Genomic DNA, 14,026 nt, shown 5'->3' with positions numbered 1-14,026 from the left:
ACATAAAATTCAATTTAGGTTTTGGGAATCCACACTCAGATACTTCGACATGTAAAGAACTTTTATTGATAATTAAAGATACAAAAAATGACGTTGTAAGGAACAAGGCTTGAATTGATTATAAATTACACAAAGCACGAGCTAATAATTTTTTTGCCATACTTAAAGAAAAGGATGGATAGTCATGTTGATGTTATATTTGACATGCAACAAAATCAACCCATTCCTAAAGCATCTATAGCGGAAGCATTTTACTTGAGACAAGAATGGTTATATAATCTTTGTGTTATGACAAATGAAAAGCCACTGGACAAAAGTAAAGTTTTCTTTTATACGTGGTTGGAGACAGGAGGTCATGGAGCGAATGAATAGCTTAGAGTGTAAAAGACTATCTTGAGCACTTAGAAAATAATCTTCGCAACGAAGGGGGTAGAGATAAAAAATATTAAGCTATTTTCAGACTCTTGTGTATCCCAAAATAAGAATAGTATTTTATTAGCCTCTGTGGCATGGTAAATAAACTCCATTGTCGTAAAACAGCAAGAATAGATGAAATTAGACCTGAAATGGTGAAGTATAGTGGGAAGGCAGGGATGAAATGGCTTCATAGACTAGTAAAATTAGTATGGAGTGTTGGTAAGGTACCTTCAGATTGGACAAAAGCAGTAATTGCACCTATCTACAAGCAAGAGAACAGGAAGGATTGCAACAACTATCGAGGTATCTCATTGATTATTATACCAGGCAAAGTATTCACTGGCATCTTGGAAGGGAGGGTGCGATCAGTCGTTGAGAGGATGAAATCCAGTGTGGTTTCATACCACAGAGAGGCTGTCAGGATCAGATTTTCGGTATGTGCCAGATAACTGAAAAATGCTACGAGAGGAATAGGCAGTTGTGTTTATGTTTCGTAGATCTAGAGAAAGCATATGACAGGGTAACGAGAGAAAAGATGTTCGCCATACTGGGGGACTATGGATTATTAAAATCAATCAAAGGTATTTATGTTGACAATTACTGGCTTCAGTGAGAATTGATGGTAGAATGAGTTCTTGGTTCAGGGTACTTACAGGGGTTAGACAAGGCTGTAATATTTCACCTTTGCTGTTCGTAGTTTACATGGATCATCTACTGAAAGGTATAAAATGGCAGGGAGGGATTCAGTTAGGTGGAAATGTAGTAAGCAGTATGGCCTATGCTGACGACTTGGTCTTAATGGCAGATTGTGCCGAAAGCCTGCAGTGTAATATCTTGGAACTTGAAAATAGGTGCAATGAGTATGGTATGAAAATTAGCCTCTCAAAGAATGAATTGATGTCAGTAGGTAAGAAACTCAACAGAATTGAATCTCAGATTGGTGATACAGAGCTAGAACAGGTCGATAATTTCAAGTATTTAGGTTGTGTGTTCTCCCAGGATGGTAATATAGTAAGTGAGATTGAATCAAGTTGTCGTAAAGCTAATGCAGTGACCTCGCAGTTGTGAACAACAGTATTCTGTAAGAAGGAAGTCAGCTGCCAGATGAAACTATCATTACATCGGTCTGTTTTCAGACCAACTTTGCTTTACAGGAGCGAAAGCTAGGTGCACTCAGGATATCTTATTCATAAGTTAGAAGTAACAGACTTGAAAGTAGCAAGAATGATTGCTGGTACAAACAGGTGGGAACAATGGCAGGATGGTACTCGGAATGAGGAGATAAAGGCTAATTTAGGAATGAACTCAATGGATGAAGCTGTACACAAAAAAAAAAACGGCTTCAGTGGTGGGGTCATGTGAGGCGAATGGAGGAGATAGGTTACCTAGGAGAATAATGGACTCTGCTATGGAGGGTAAGAGAAGTAGAGGTAGACCAAGACAACAATGGTTAGACTCGGTTTCTAACGATTTAAAGATAACAGGTATAGAACTAAATGAGGCCACAACACCGGTTGCAAATCGAGGATTGTGGCGATATTTAGTAAATTCAAAGAGGCTTGCAGACTGAATGCTGAAAGGCATAACAGTCTATAATGATAATGTATGTATGTATGTGGCAAGTTTCCTTGAAAAGTCTAAAGTTTTCAAATCAGTTTAACATTATTTTCCCATTCGAGGTCATAGCTTTTTGCCGCCAGATTGAGTGTTCGGGAACTAGAGAAAAAATACAGAGAGAAAGAAGAGATTGTATTGCCTATGGAGTATCATAGCCTACTCGGTGATCACGGACAAGTGAGAATACTGCAAAAAGATTGGAACATCTATGATCTGAAGGCAAAATCAAGAAGATTTTGAAAGGGAAATTACCTTTCAACACGAAAACCTGCATCATTCAATACAGGAAACATGAAAACTTCAAGGTACATGTTGCTGTTCGATACACATACAGTGGTGAATCAACCATTGTAGAAATACTTTTTTAAAAAAGTAAGATTTTCTTCAAAGAAATGGACGTGGCTCCAAAAATGGAAATAGTAAATCACGTTAGTAAGGAAAAGAGCCAAGATATGGCAAAATTAATTAAATTCATACAAATACCTGGGGAAGCTAAGGAGTTCTATGAAGCATTTCTTAAGGGAAAACATACCGAGAACAAGCTGAATGTAAGTGATGTGATGGAGGATACATAAGTTTGGGAAACTGACTGAGAAAAAGAAAGGTCTAGTCAATAAAGACAGATTCATTAATTTTATGTCTCTTAAATTTTGAAACACTGGTATTATATATACTATAACCACTACCATTCTTCATTTATAGTATCGTGATAATGTCTGTGTGTAAATTCTGACATTTCATGTTTTTAAATTTGTTTTATGTATGCTGTGGAGGAAATGTTTACTCAATAGGGTTATGCAATGAGCGTGTTTTGAAAAAAAAAACCTTTTCCTCTAACTTTTTTATAAAAAAAACTATTCATATTTGTTCTTTTGGCTATACTTATATCAGACTGTAACTAACAAATAAACTGTTTAAGATGGACTTTGTCAAAATATCCTTTTTACTCTATTGTCTAACCAGTTTTTTCTCTCTCCTGAAAAATTATGATTTTGCAAGGAGTGATTTTTTTTAAAAAAAAAAAGGTCAATTGTACATTACTAGCATTGATATATGATGATGTACGTCTTATTATTATTATTAACTCAGTGTCTTTCTAAATTTACTACCATTATAAACTTATTTTATCTCTAAATAAAAATAGTCATTTCATGCACAAAAGACTATACAAGTTAAGAAAATCTGTTATTTTCGCAAAATGGAAGTCTGTAAATAAGTGTTAATTTAGTGTATCATATTTTGTAGTATAGTCAACATGTTATGGCTAAACTAATATGAGTTCTCCTTTTATTTTAAAATCATTTAATGCCTATCCAGTGCCTATTTAAATTGAAACGTTTGTTAATTTCAATTCTGTGTGTTAGCAAGTCAGCCTGGAGTAAGTTAAAATTGTAAAATTCTGCCGTGATTTAAAACAATGTGTTGTTGACAGAGTGTCCGGCTCCATGGCTAAATGGTTAGCGTGCTGGCCTTTGGTTTCGATTCCCGGCAGGGTCGGGAATTTTAACCATCATTGGTTAATTTCACTGGCACGGGGGCTGGGTGCATGTGTCATCCTCATCATTTCATCCTGATCCCGATGCGCAGGTCGCCTACGGGTATTAAATCAAAAGACCTGCACCTGGCAAGCCGAACATGTCCTCAGACACTCCCAGCACTAAAAGCCATACGCCACTTCCATTTCATTTCAATGACAGAGTGTCTAAGATACAGTAATAACGGCAATATAATTAAATGTCCTTTGAAAAATAAACTTTATTTGTTGGTAAATAAATTATTCCACAAGCTACAAGTATTAAAATCATCTTTGTGTGCGACCATGCCCCGCGTTTCTTTGGATTGCGATCGCCTCCTTAGCGTGACGTCACAGCACTGTTGTGAGGCCTTAATATTAAATAGGTGGTGTTGGTTTTACATAATTAAGCTCTTGGTCTCCAAAAAAGAAGATTCCATGAGGCCCCCCCTCTTCTAAACGTCCTGGAAACTGTTTGTACATTCAGTGTGAGCTCATTTTTATGTTTACCCAACCTACTCTTTGGTTGAATGATTCCTGTAGTTCCTTCTCTGACGATGTTAAAACCATATCATCTGCGTACATTAATAGTTTGACGCTTTCCTGGTTTACCAAATCTACTATGTCTGCTGTCGCAATGATGAATAGTAGTGGACTTAATGGGTCTCCCTGTAATACGCCGGTTGCTTGTACCAAAATATTAGAGTTGGTAATGCCATCACCTATTTCTATTGAATTGTTGAGCAGTAGGTTCCTAATCAACGGTATAAAGTAGTTCGTACTACCAATAATACTCTCCAATTTTTCTAACAGTATGGTTCTGCTTATGGTGTCAAAAGCTTTAGATTAATCTATAAAGATGGCATGCAGTTTACCCCCTGGTTTCTTTAAGGCTTCTTCTATGTCACTCTGGAGACAGCGGACAGCTAAAGTCTTTGGTTTTCCTTTTCTAAATCCGAACTGTGACTCCGGTAGGTTATTATCCACCAATTTTTTTTTAAATTTTTGCTAGGGGCTTTACGTCGCACCGACACATAGGTCTTATGGTGACGATGGGATAAGAAAGGCCTAGGAGTTGGAAGGAAGCGGCCGTGGCCTTAATTAAGGTACAGCCCCAGCATTTGCCTGGTGTGAAAATGGGAAACCACGGAAAACCATCTTCAGGGCTGCCGATAGTGGGATTCGATCTCCCGGATGCAAGCTCACAGCCGCGCGCCTCTACGCGCACGGCCAACTCGCCCAGTATCCACCAATTTAATGAGATGTTTACCTACTAGTGAAGTTAAAGTCTTTAGTGGAGTACATTCTAGCGCTATTCCTCTATATGAGTTGGGATCTGCGGTATCACCTTTGCCTTTATATAGCATTTTAATAGTAGATTTTCTCTAGTTGTCTGGTATCCTACCTTGCTGCATGCATTCATTCATTCATTAGGTGAGTAATGGATTCACCCATTTTTGGAAGAGCAGCTTTAAGATGTTCATTAAACATGTGATCTGGGCCACATGCCTTGTTATCTTTAGACGCTGTAGGCCTAATAATTGATACAACCTCATTAATTGAAAATCTGTCAATTTCAGGGATTACTTGAAAAACTGGCACGAAATAATAAGTAGGTCGTGTGTCTCTCGAAGTACTGCACTCAAATGCTTTTCCCAAACTTCCATTGGTAAGTTCCTGGAGAACTTTGCTTGTCTAGGCTTCAGAGCCAGATAAGGATCTAGACTGGCACGTTCTATAAGTTTATTTTTTTCTCTTCCTCTCTATAATGATTTTTGGCTTCTTTTAGTAGTAGTTTGTATGCTCTCCTTTTACTGGCATACATTTCAAGGAATTCTTTCGTTTTCTCTCTTCTGACTATATGTAATGCTTACAGTACATCTCTACGACACATAGCATTCCTTGGTGAACCAGGGTTGAGATTTCCTGACCAAAGGTATTGATGGTAGAGTAACATTCTGGAGCAGCACTTCTAGATATAATGCAGCCTCATTAAGATTACCCTCTGGTAATAGGTTAAGTATCGTTTGATTATCTTCACCACAGATAAGAGATGGATTAATTTTTATATTTATTTTTGTCCAGTGTCTAACTGTATCAAGCATACTAGGCCTATTCTCCAGCTGTAAGGAAGTTGCAACTGGTAGATGTTTCCGTTGCGCCTCAAGAATTACCTCCTGCTTGATCGGCACAAACTTGGAGTTTATGAACACCAGATCTATTGTGCTAGCACCATTATAAGATATGTAGGTGTTCATGTCAGAGGCATTCACCAACCGAAGTCCTTGTCTTCGAAGAAGTCCTAATTTCGATTTTCAATATCAATGCAACAATTTATGTCTCCGGCAAAGATAATGGCATCATCTCTAGTAGTCACAGTTAAAGCTTTACTAACTTCCTCAACAATCTCAGTTGATGACAAATCTGGCTGGAAATATACAAAAACACACGGCTTGGTTCGAACTACTAAAACGTTCGTAGATCTGTATTGTACACTAAATGGTGAGAATTGATCAGTAAACAGACATGGAATGCCTCTTTTGAGCCTCCCTACTGGAGATTTTTCTGCCATGACGAATGCTGAATAGTGTCTGCTAGTTTGCCACGCATGCGTTAAAAACGTTCCCACTCGGATTGTTACATCAAATTCCTGTATCATCTCCTCTAGTGTGTTTGTCATGCTCAGCAGTCCTTCAATATTCCATAATAGTAGCTTAATCTTTGATGAAGGCAAAACGCTGTCATCTTTATCAGAATTTGGTTGAGAGCAATGTACCAGAGCCATTATAGGGTCGAAAATTATACCTCCTGATCAAAATCCTCCCTGACCAGAATTCTGGGTTGTTTACTTTTTCTAGGTGGTCAAAACCAATACCAATTCGAAACACCTTCTTTATACCTAATTGGTCATATATAATGTCATCAGATATATTGTTATCTCGAAGGAATTTAATAATATCCTCTCTCTCCGTGTTCTGATGGAGTTTGCCTATGTACAAGCAGGCTGTTCTATTAGCCACTCTTAGTTGCTAGTTCCATCAGCCTTTCTCGAACTTCTGATTATCTGTCTACAAGACCAGTTTCGCTTCACAGCCTCCGTCCTAGTGCCCTCTTCGGTGTTATCAGATGACGGTTCTTTGTCTTCAGCTACTCGAATGTTCTGTTTGCGGCTACTTGACTCCACTTGTGGTGGTTTTGGGGCTGATCCTTTCTTGTAAATGATTAGAGGATGCTGAACTATAACAGAAGTACTGGTTCCTTTAGAACTGTTCTTATGTTCTTCATTTTGTCTCGGCATCACTTTATTTATCTCCTCCGCAATCGTTTGCTTGATACTTTCCTTAAGACTTCTTATTTCCTCCCATATTGCTTTTAATTCCTCCTTTCCATGTCTTAACATAATTAAATCATCTTTGCATATCTTGTTCATCCATAGTAATGTAGTGTTAGGCTTTTTGAGTCTTGCAAAGTCACCCGCATTAACTCTGGAACACTCCTTGTGAATCCACTTATGGCAGCTTCCATCACAGCCCACAGCAACACTGGTCTGTTATCAGTTTTCCACATTCTCCGCACGGAGTGCTGTCTCCGGTACTCTCGATATCGTCCTTCACTGGCACCGGGAACACTCCCTCAACACACTACAAAGCGAAGCAATATGGTTACCCCACTAGGGGCCAATTGTATAAACATCACTGACTGGAGATCAGTTTTAGTCTAAGTTCAGAAAATGACCTGAGATCAGACCGGTGTCGTGTTGTATAACGCTGATCTATGATCAACTATTCGAAGTTCAATTTTGATCCCAGTTCATATGTGAGCGCTTGGCAACAGCGCAAAAACAGTCGAGTGTCACGAGTTGCAACTGAGCAGTGTGAATGTTTTCATTCGTATTCGTATTCTGTGTGCCGAGCGAAATAAAGAAACATGACTGAAATATTTGTATTGAACAAGTAGGGAAATCATACATTAATCCTGTATTATGTTTGTTAAATTTGTCGCCAAGCAATAGGCCTACACTTCTTTATTTCTTCTATTGCAGGCCCCTGCTTCCAAATCAGCTGATCTCCACACCTCGACCTCGAAAACAGGTGATGTGCTCACGAAGTCACGGTCGCCTGGCATAAAATGAAACTGAGACCTTAAAACATAATGAAATTTAAAACATGGAAATTTTAATGAACAGGAGAAAGTTAGGCCTGGACAATAAGGAAGACTGGGTTTAATTGCATAGTACAGTGGCGTTATTAGACGCATATAGTTGTAAAGTACATTATGTTTTTGGCTATTTTTGTTGCAGATAAACTGTTTGTATAATTTAGTTTGAACCACTTTTCGTAATAGCCAACTGTAATTTTTTTGTAAATATTGCTACCTAAATACACTACGGTATTAATAATTGCTGCCCTTATAGCAGCGTTTTCTCTTCCATGAACGTCATTTGCAGCAGGTACTGAAATTTCTTCAAATGCTCTTCTTGCAACGAACACAGATTCATCTCTTTCAGGGACCTCATCTACTGCATTTACAGCGATATTGTGCAAGACGAATGCTGCAACTATGATCACTGGAACATGAGCCAACTTCACTCTTAGCCCCATACTGAGACAAGGGAACCGTCTTTTCACAACTCAAAATGTTCTTTCTATTGCTGACCTGGTTGCTTTATGGGATAGATTATAAGCTACGATATTTAGGGACCTGAGCCTAGCATCACAAATAACTTGAATATTTAACGAAAACTACCCATGACGATTCATATAAACTTCTGCGTTATCGCCCCCAGGACATATTATAGGTATGTGGGTACAATCTATAGCGCCTATAACACCAGGGAAGTGTTTTACATCTAAAAAAATCACGCATGATTTTCCTCACGTCATTTTGTTCGGAGGGCATTTTGATAAACTCGTGTTTCAGTGCAGCAATGAGATTAGATACGCGATGAATGGCTCTGCAGGCTGTCGCTGCGTCTTCATGCAGTAAATCACCAACGACTAACTGAAAACTTCCCGTTCCCGTGGCAAAGAATCTCAAAGTTAGTAACAACATGTGCATTTGAGTTAGTAGGTTTTAAGTAGAATATCATGCAACCTGAGTTCTAGCTGTTCCATGGTATCTTTTCCCAAGTGATCCCTCAGTTTTAACTTCTTATCACTCAATTCTCTCATTGGATTTCCTCATTCACAGAACACACGAGGAGCCCGACAAAATTATTTTCATCATCAGAATATATATCCGAGAAATCAGAGTAATCAGACATCTGTAAAATACGAACGAGATATATAATAATGTAAGCAATTTATCGAGGTTATGTTATAGAATTATTACATTACACTGCAGTAAAAGAGGCGTAATATTGCCTACATACAGACAACTATAGCTAGCAATGTATGAGGTTAGACATCAGCGTATTTTTTTACCATTTATCATAAAAACACAGGTAATATTTTATTAACAATCAGCTGTTCTTGTATCCCAAGTAGGAAACAACTCCTTGAACTAAGATCAAAGAGTTTGATCGGAGAAATTTCTCCAGTCAAAGTTGATCATAGTTCAGTGCGAATTGATCCCAGAATAACGTTTATACAATACAAATGTACGAGTTTTGCGTGAACCGACATCAATTTCGTCTCCGATCTAAGATCAAACGGTTTATACAATCGGTCCTAAAAGAATCATGAAGTGCTCGTTTGGTTGATATTTACACCACTACACAATGAAACTCGAAGATAACACCTATTCAGATAGAAATTCACTCTAAAAAATAAACTTTACCGTACTTGGATACACTGGATCATGCTTGCACTTAATCTGTTACATTAACACACTAGCACATTAACACCTATCACCCTCTCTTTTTTTTTAATATGCTGACGATATGGTCCTAGATTCGTCCAACAAAGAAGACCTGCAATCAGCTTTAAACAACCTTGAACAATGGGCACAGAAGAACAAATGCAAACTAAATCTAGATAAAACAAAGAAACGACTTTTAGAAAAGGGGGAAGAAACTCAAGAAATGACATTACTAGAAAATGAACCTTTGGAATGTACCGTATCAAAAAATTTAAATATCTTGGAATAACACTACAGATGACCACCAAATCTTTCAGCATGCATATTGAAGAAAGGACAACAGCCATATGTGCAATTTATAATATTAAGAATTTAACATCCCTTGCACTAGCAACAGCTATGACACTTTTTGAAACTACAATAACTCCTATAGTTATGTATGGTCTCACTGTGATTTTGGAGAAATTTACCAACTCTGATCTTAATTGAAAATTACAAAACAAGATTCCTGAAAAGACCTATTGGATCTGGAAAATTTGCACCAAACAGAATGATCTACACCCTGACAAGAGAAATATTCTTCCTGGAAGAATTGAGGATCAAACTACAACTACCTTCCAACGGACCGTACAATGAACTAATAGCAGAAAGAAAAAGGAAAGCAGAGGAGATAGACTACAATTTCTTTGGGACGGACGCAATGATACACAGGGACTGGAGCGGAACAAACCAAATACAAAGACATACTATCATCATTAGGCTAGCGATACATTGGTTTCACAAACTATGTGTAAACAAAAAGTTTCATCATGCAAATAATAAATGTATTTGCACATCATGCGGCCAGAAATGTGAATAGTATCACTTTATGGTTTGCAGGAATACAACCCAATCCGGCAAAAGTTCAGAACAGCTTACATTTTCCAGTGCCACGCATCCAGGCGTGATTGCACTGTCATTTGTTTCTCTCTCGCTTGCTTTCTCGTAAAGGACTTGATCATGCGGTGAACAGAGCTGCCAACTGTTCATATAAAGAACTAGTCCTAGTGCAGCAACGCTACTTTTATTTACGAATCTCATTAAAGTTAGTGACAAAGCCATTGGTCTGGATTGGTACGACCATTGGTCAGTGACAAAGCCATTGGTCTGGATTGGTACGACCATTGGTCAGTGACAAAGCCATTGGTCTGGATCAAGCAAAGGGGGTCTGGGGGCTTTTAGAAGCTGCAAAGCGGCCCTAGGCCTCTAGTATCTCGCGTGACACCTCCACTGGTCTGGATTGGTTAGGGCAGGTTAGTGACAAAGCCATTGGTCTGGATGAAGCAAAGGGGGTCTGGGGGGGGGGGGGGGTAAGCCCCCAGGTTAGAAGCCACGAAGCGGCCCTAGGCCTCTAGTATCCTCGTGTATTTCTTGTGCGCGGGTTGGTAACGGAATTCACTTATACTTCATTGCCAGGAGTGACGTCATATCCTATAGTGTCTCACCCAATGGAAATGCTGGTACGTAGTTAGGCGATGGACTGTGGCGCGTGATAACTTCTATTAGGTTATAAAAGCAAAATTACTTCTAGGGGACGGCGGATGGGTTCTTAACTGTCACAGTGAACACATCACTCCTTCACAAGGCATTCCACTTAAGATTTCCAAGATATTACATCCTTATAATGCTATAAAAGTAATGTAAGTCTTACTGAATTTCTACCCAAAATCCCTATGCTTCTATAGCACAGAAAATTAACAGAATGTATAAAATGCCCTTTCGGGCGCACCTTTTCATTATTAATAACTGTCAATATTCTGACACACTAATTGCAGCAAAACCATGTGAGAGCAGTGCAAGTTGAAAAAGAAACTGGCGAAGCTACAGAGAAGAGCACTCACGGTTTAGTAACATGAGCGACCGCTAGGTGGCGCACACCAGTTCACTGTCGCACTAGCAGCGTTGAGAGGGAGCGCCGAGAGGAACGACAATGCTGCCAACTGTTGCATTTTAGAACCTCTGAATGACTTTTTTTTTCCTTGCCGTGCGGACAGTATGCGCCGCGGCCATAGTTAAGAGCCTCTCGAAGGGAGTGTGGCTCCCAAAGGGAGCCACTGTTCTCATGACAGAGATTGGCCTCGAGGTGCAAAAATACCTTAAAATAATGATCTTTTCGAGGTGCAAAAATACCTTAAAGCTAATGCAATGGTTGGTAACAAATTCTCGGCCTCATCCTAGGTGTCACTGACGTCATCCTCTTACTTACGTGAACCAATCACCGTTATAAGCAATGGAGTATGGCGTCTAAAACAGTATTTCTTATTATAAAAGTAAATATACTTCTAGGGGCGGGCGGGTTGGTCTCTGGCAAGCGTATTGAACACATCTCTCTTCCTCGATCATTATAAGGTAAAATTGGAAGCATTTCAAGTAACATTCTATGTAATAATCGTTGAGTTCCCCTCTCTGTATTTTTACCAAGAAACTAACAAGCACCCCAACTTTCAGCCGTAAGGCTGGTTGGATCCTCAACAGCTCTGCCATCAGCTGTCATACATGGCATAGGCGACACTGAAGAGGCATACTAAGGAAATGAGTGAGGCAGTTTCCTGTTGCTTTCCTCTGCCAAGCCTACTGAAATGCATCCATCAACCGACCCTATGAGTAACATTTTCACACCATTCATAGCAGGGAATGGCTGCATAAGGAATGGGCATTACTAGCATCGCTCATACCTCAGTCACTTTCACATTGTCAAAGCCACGGATAAGACAGACACTTCAATGAAAGTAACAAAATTACTCTAGCCTAAACTAGAAAATAGTGCACTGTTAATACTAGATCCCACCAGCAAATGCATAATAAAACCTTAACGATGAAAAAAGTAGTACTGTAGGCAGACAAAAGCCGGTGGTCAATTGCACTACGAGGTGCAACGCACATACTATGTAGCATGCCAAAGAAAGAAAAACGCTACAAAGAGTGCTAATTATCCGAAGCTAAACACATTCATGACAACACTTCGATAACATGAACGCATTTTTCGAAACTAACCACACTCAACCAAAATCTAAAGAACACTGTAGCTCACCATTGTTTATTTTCGCTGCTTCAAGCAAAGCCTTGGCAACTATGTGTTCATCAGACTGCTTTTTTAAAAATGACTCAATTTTATCTCTAATTTCTTCTGGAATATTGGTAAACTCTTCATAAGATAGGATATCTTGCAACACACTGGATACATCAGCCGCCATTTCTCACGCGACGCAAGAATAAACTACAGGCAAAGCACGATGGTTGCCAAAACGAAAATTAACCGCCTCCAATTCTCAACATGGCTACCAACAAAACAATAGCAGAACCAAGGAGAAACAGACAGAAAGACATCTAATGCCAGAGTGCAAAAATCTCGCCACATAGAATCAAAGAAAACAAAGACGACAGTCTGCGAGATATCGGGGGGACAACGATTAGAGCCACTTCTAGCGGATCAATCTGGATTTATTGATTCTGTCATAACAGCACAGTCTAATATATACAGTCGCGAAGATCTGATGATATTTTCCATCCGAGGCGACTACAGCGCTCCAAGCGGCGAGGAAGAGGCAACTTGCTAGCAGACAACAGGGACCGAATTACCACTACAGTCTAAAATGGTCATAATTTCTGAACCATTCATGCAAATAATGTCCTGACAAGGGTTATTGCAATCCTTATGAAGTAGTGGAGGAGTTCAAATAATTTATTTTGATGAGGAGTTCGAGGATAATGTCGAAATATTTATTTAATCTTAAGGAGTTATTTTTCTTCACCGCGGACTATAACATAAAATCGCTTTTAGAGGGCAACCTGTTCAAAATAGGTATATACCATCCCAGACTTTTTTGTAGAGATTTTCATGCTCTACACTTCGTACGCTTACACTTGGGGTCTATCGTTGATAGTTCACGCAGCGTAAGCCAAGAAAGCAAGTGACCGACCGACATCGAACCTCCCAAGCTGGGCTAAGAAGACCAGCGCTCTACCATGGTCGGTCACTTGTTTTCTTGGCTTACGCTGCCTCAAGGTTCTTAAACACTACTAAAGGTTGGGCCCAACGCCAGACGAGCTGCTATTGGTTAGCGAAATGACGTCACAGTAGGAGCAAAGCAGCCGAGCCCAGAGCGCGCAGATCAGTAGGAATCTCGTAATACCAGCAAACATCACAGTTTCTCAGAACTAACTGCAGACCAGACAAAGTTTACTGCTGTAATAAGATTGAAAGAGAATACAGCATAGTAAGTTTTCATTATTTCTATTACGAATAAGGCGTAAATGTAACGAGACGGCATACTGACCAACGCTTGAAATTTATTAACAAATCCAAGTTCCTCTATTTAGTTTGAGGAAGGTTCTCTCAAATCTATCAACATAAATATTTAGAGATATGAAATGTTTGTAATATTAAATGTTGAGAGCAGATCTTCCGTAAATGAATTACCGTACGCTAACATACGATACACTGATTCATTTCCGCAGGTATCGAGTTCAAAGCTTAACACATATTATAACAGCAGCAGAAGTAAGTTCATATTCAAAACCATACGTAGATATTCCTACTTTCTAAGATTAAAGAATAAAAAATAACAGGAAAAACACTTAATTAGAACACAGTCCTACCTGTGAGATCAGATGTAACGAAGTGGTTGCTTTTGAAGATAA

General features: G+C 39.1%; 1 protein-coding gene across 3 annotated transcripts in view; it reads right to left on the bottom strand.

Moving 5' to 3' along the window:
- Positions 1-12,579, bottom strand: part of Mgtor (Megator) — a 546,425-nt gene extending 533,846 nt beyond the window's left edge. For all 3 annotated transcript variants that reach the window (XM_067145519.2, XM_067145521.2, XM_067145520.2), the window contains exon 1: positions 12,417-12,579. In XM_067145519.2, the coding sequence (XP_067001620.2) occupies positions 12,417-12,579 (163 nt within the window). The remainder of the gene's footprint in view (positions 1-12,416) is intronic.
- Positions 12,580-14,026: the final 1,447 nt, after the last annotated feature.

Source organism: Anabrus simplex, chromosome 4 (genome assembly GCF_040414725.1).
Source record: "Anabrus simplex isolate iqAnaSimp1 chromosome 4, ASM4041472v1, whole genome shotgun sequence".
NCBI classification, from domain to species: Eukaryota; Metazoa; Arthropoda; class Insecta; order Orthoptera; family Tettigoniidae; genus Anabrus; species Anabrus simplex.
The sequence above is the reverse complement of the archived record's forward strand: the minus strand, read 5'-3'. Positions and strand labels throughout refer to the sequence as shown.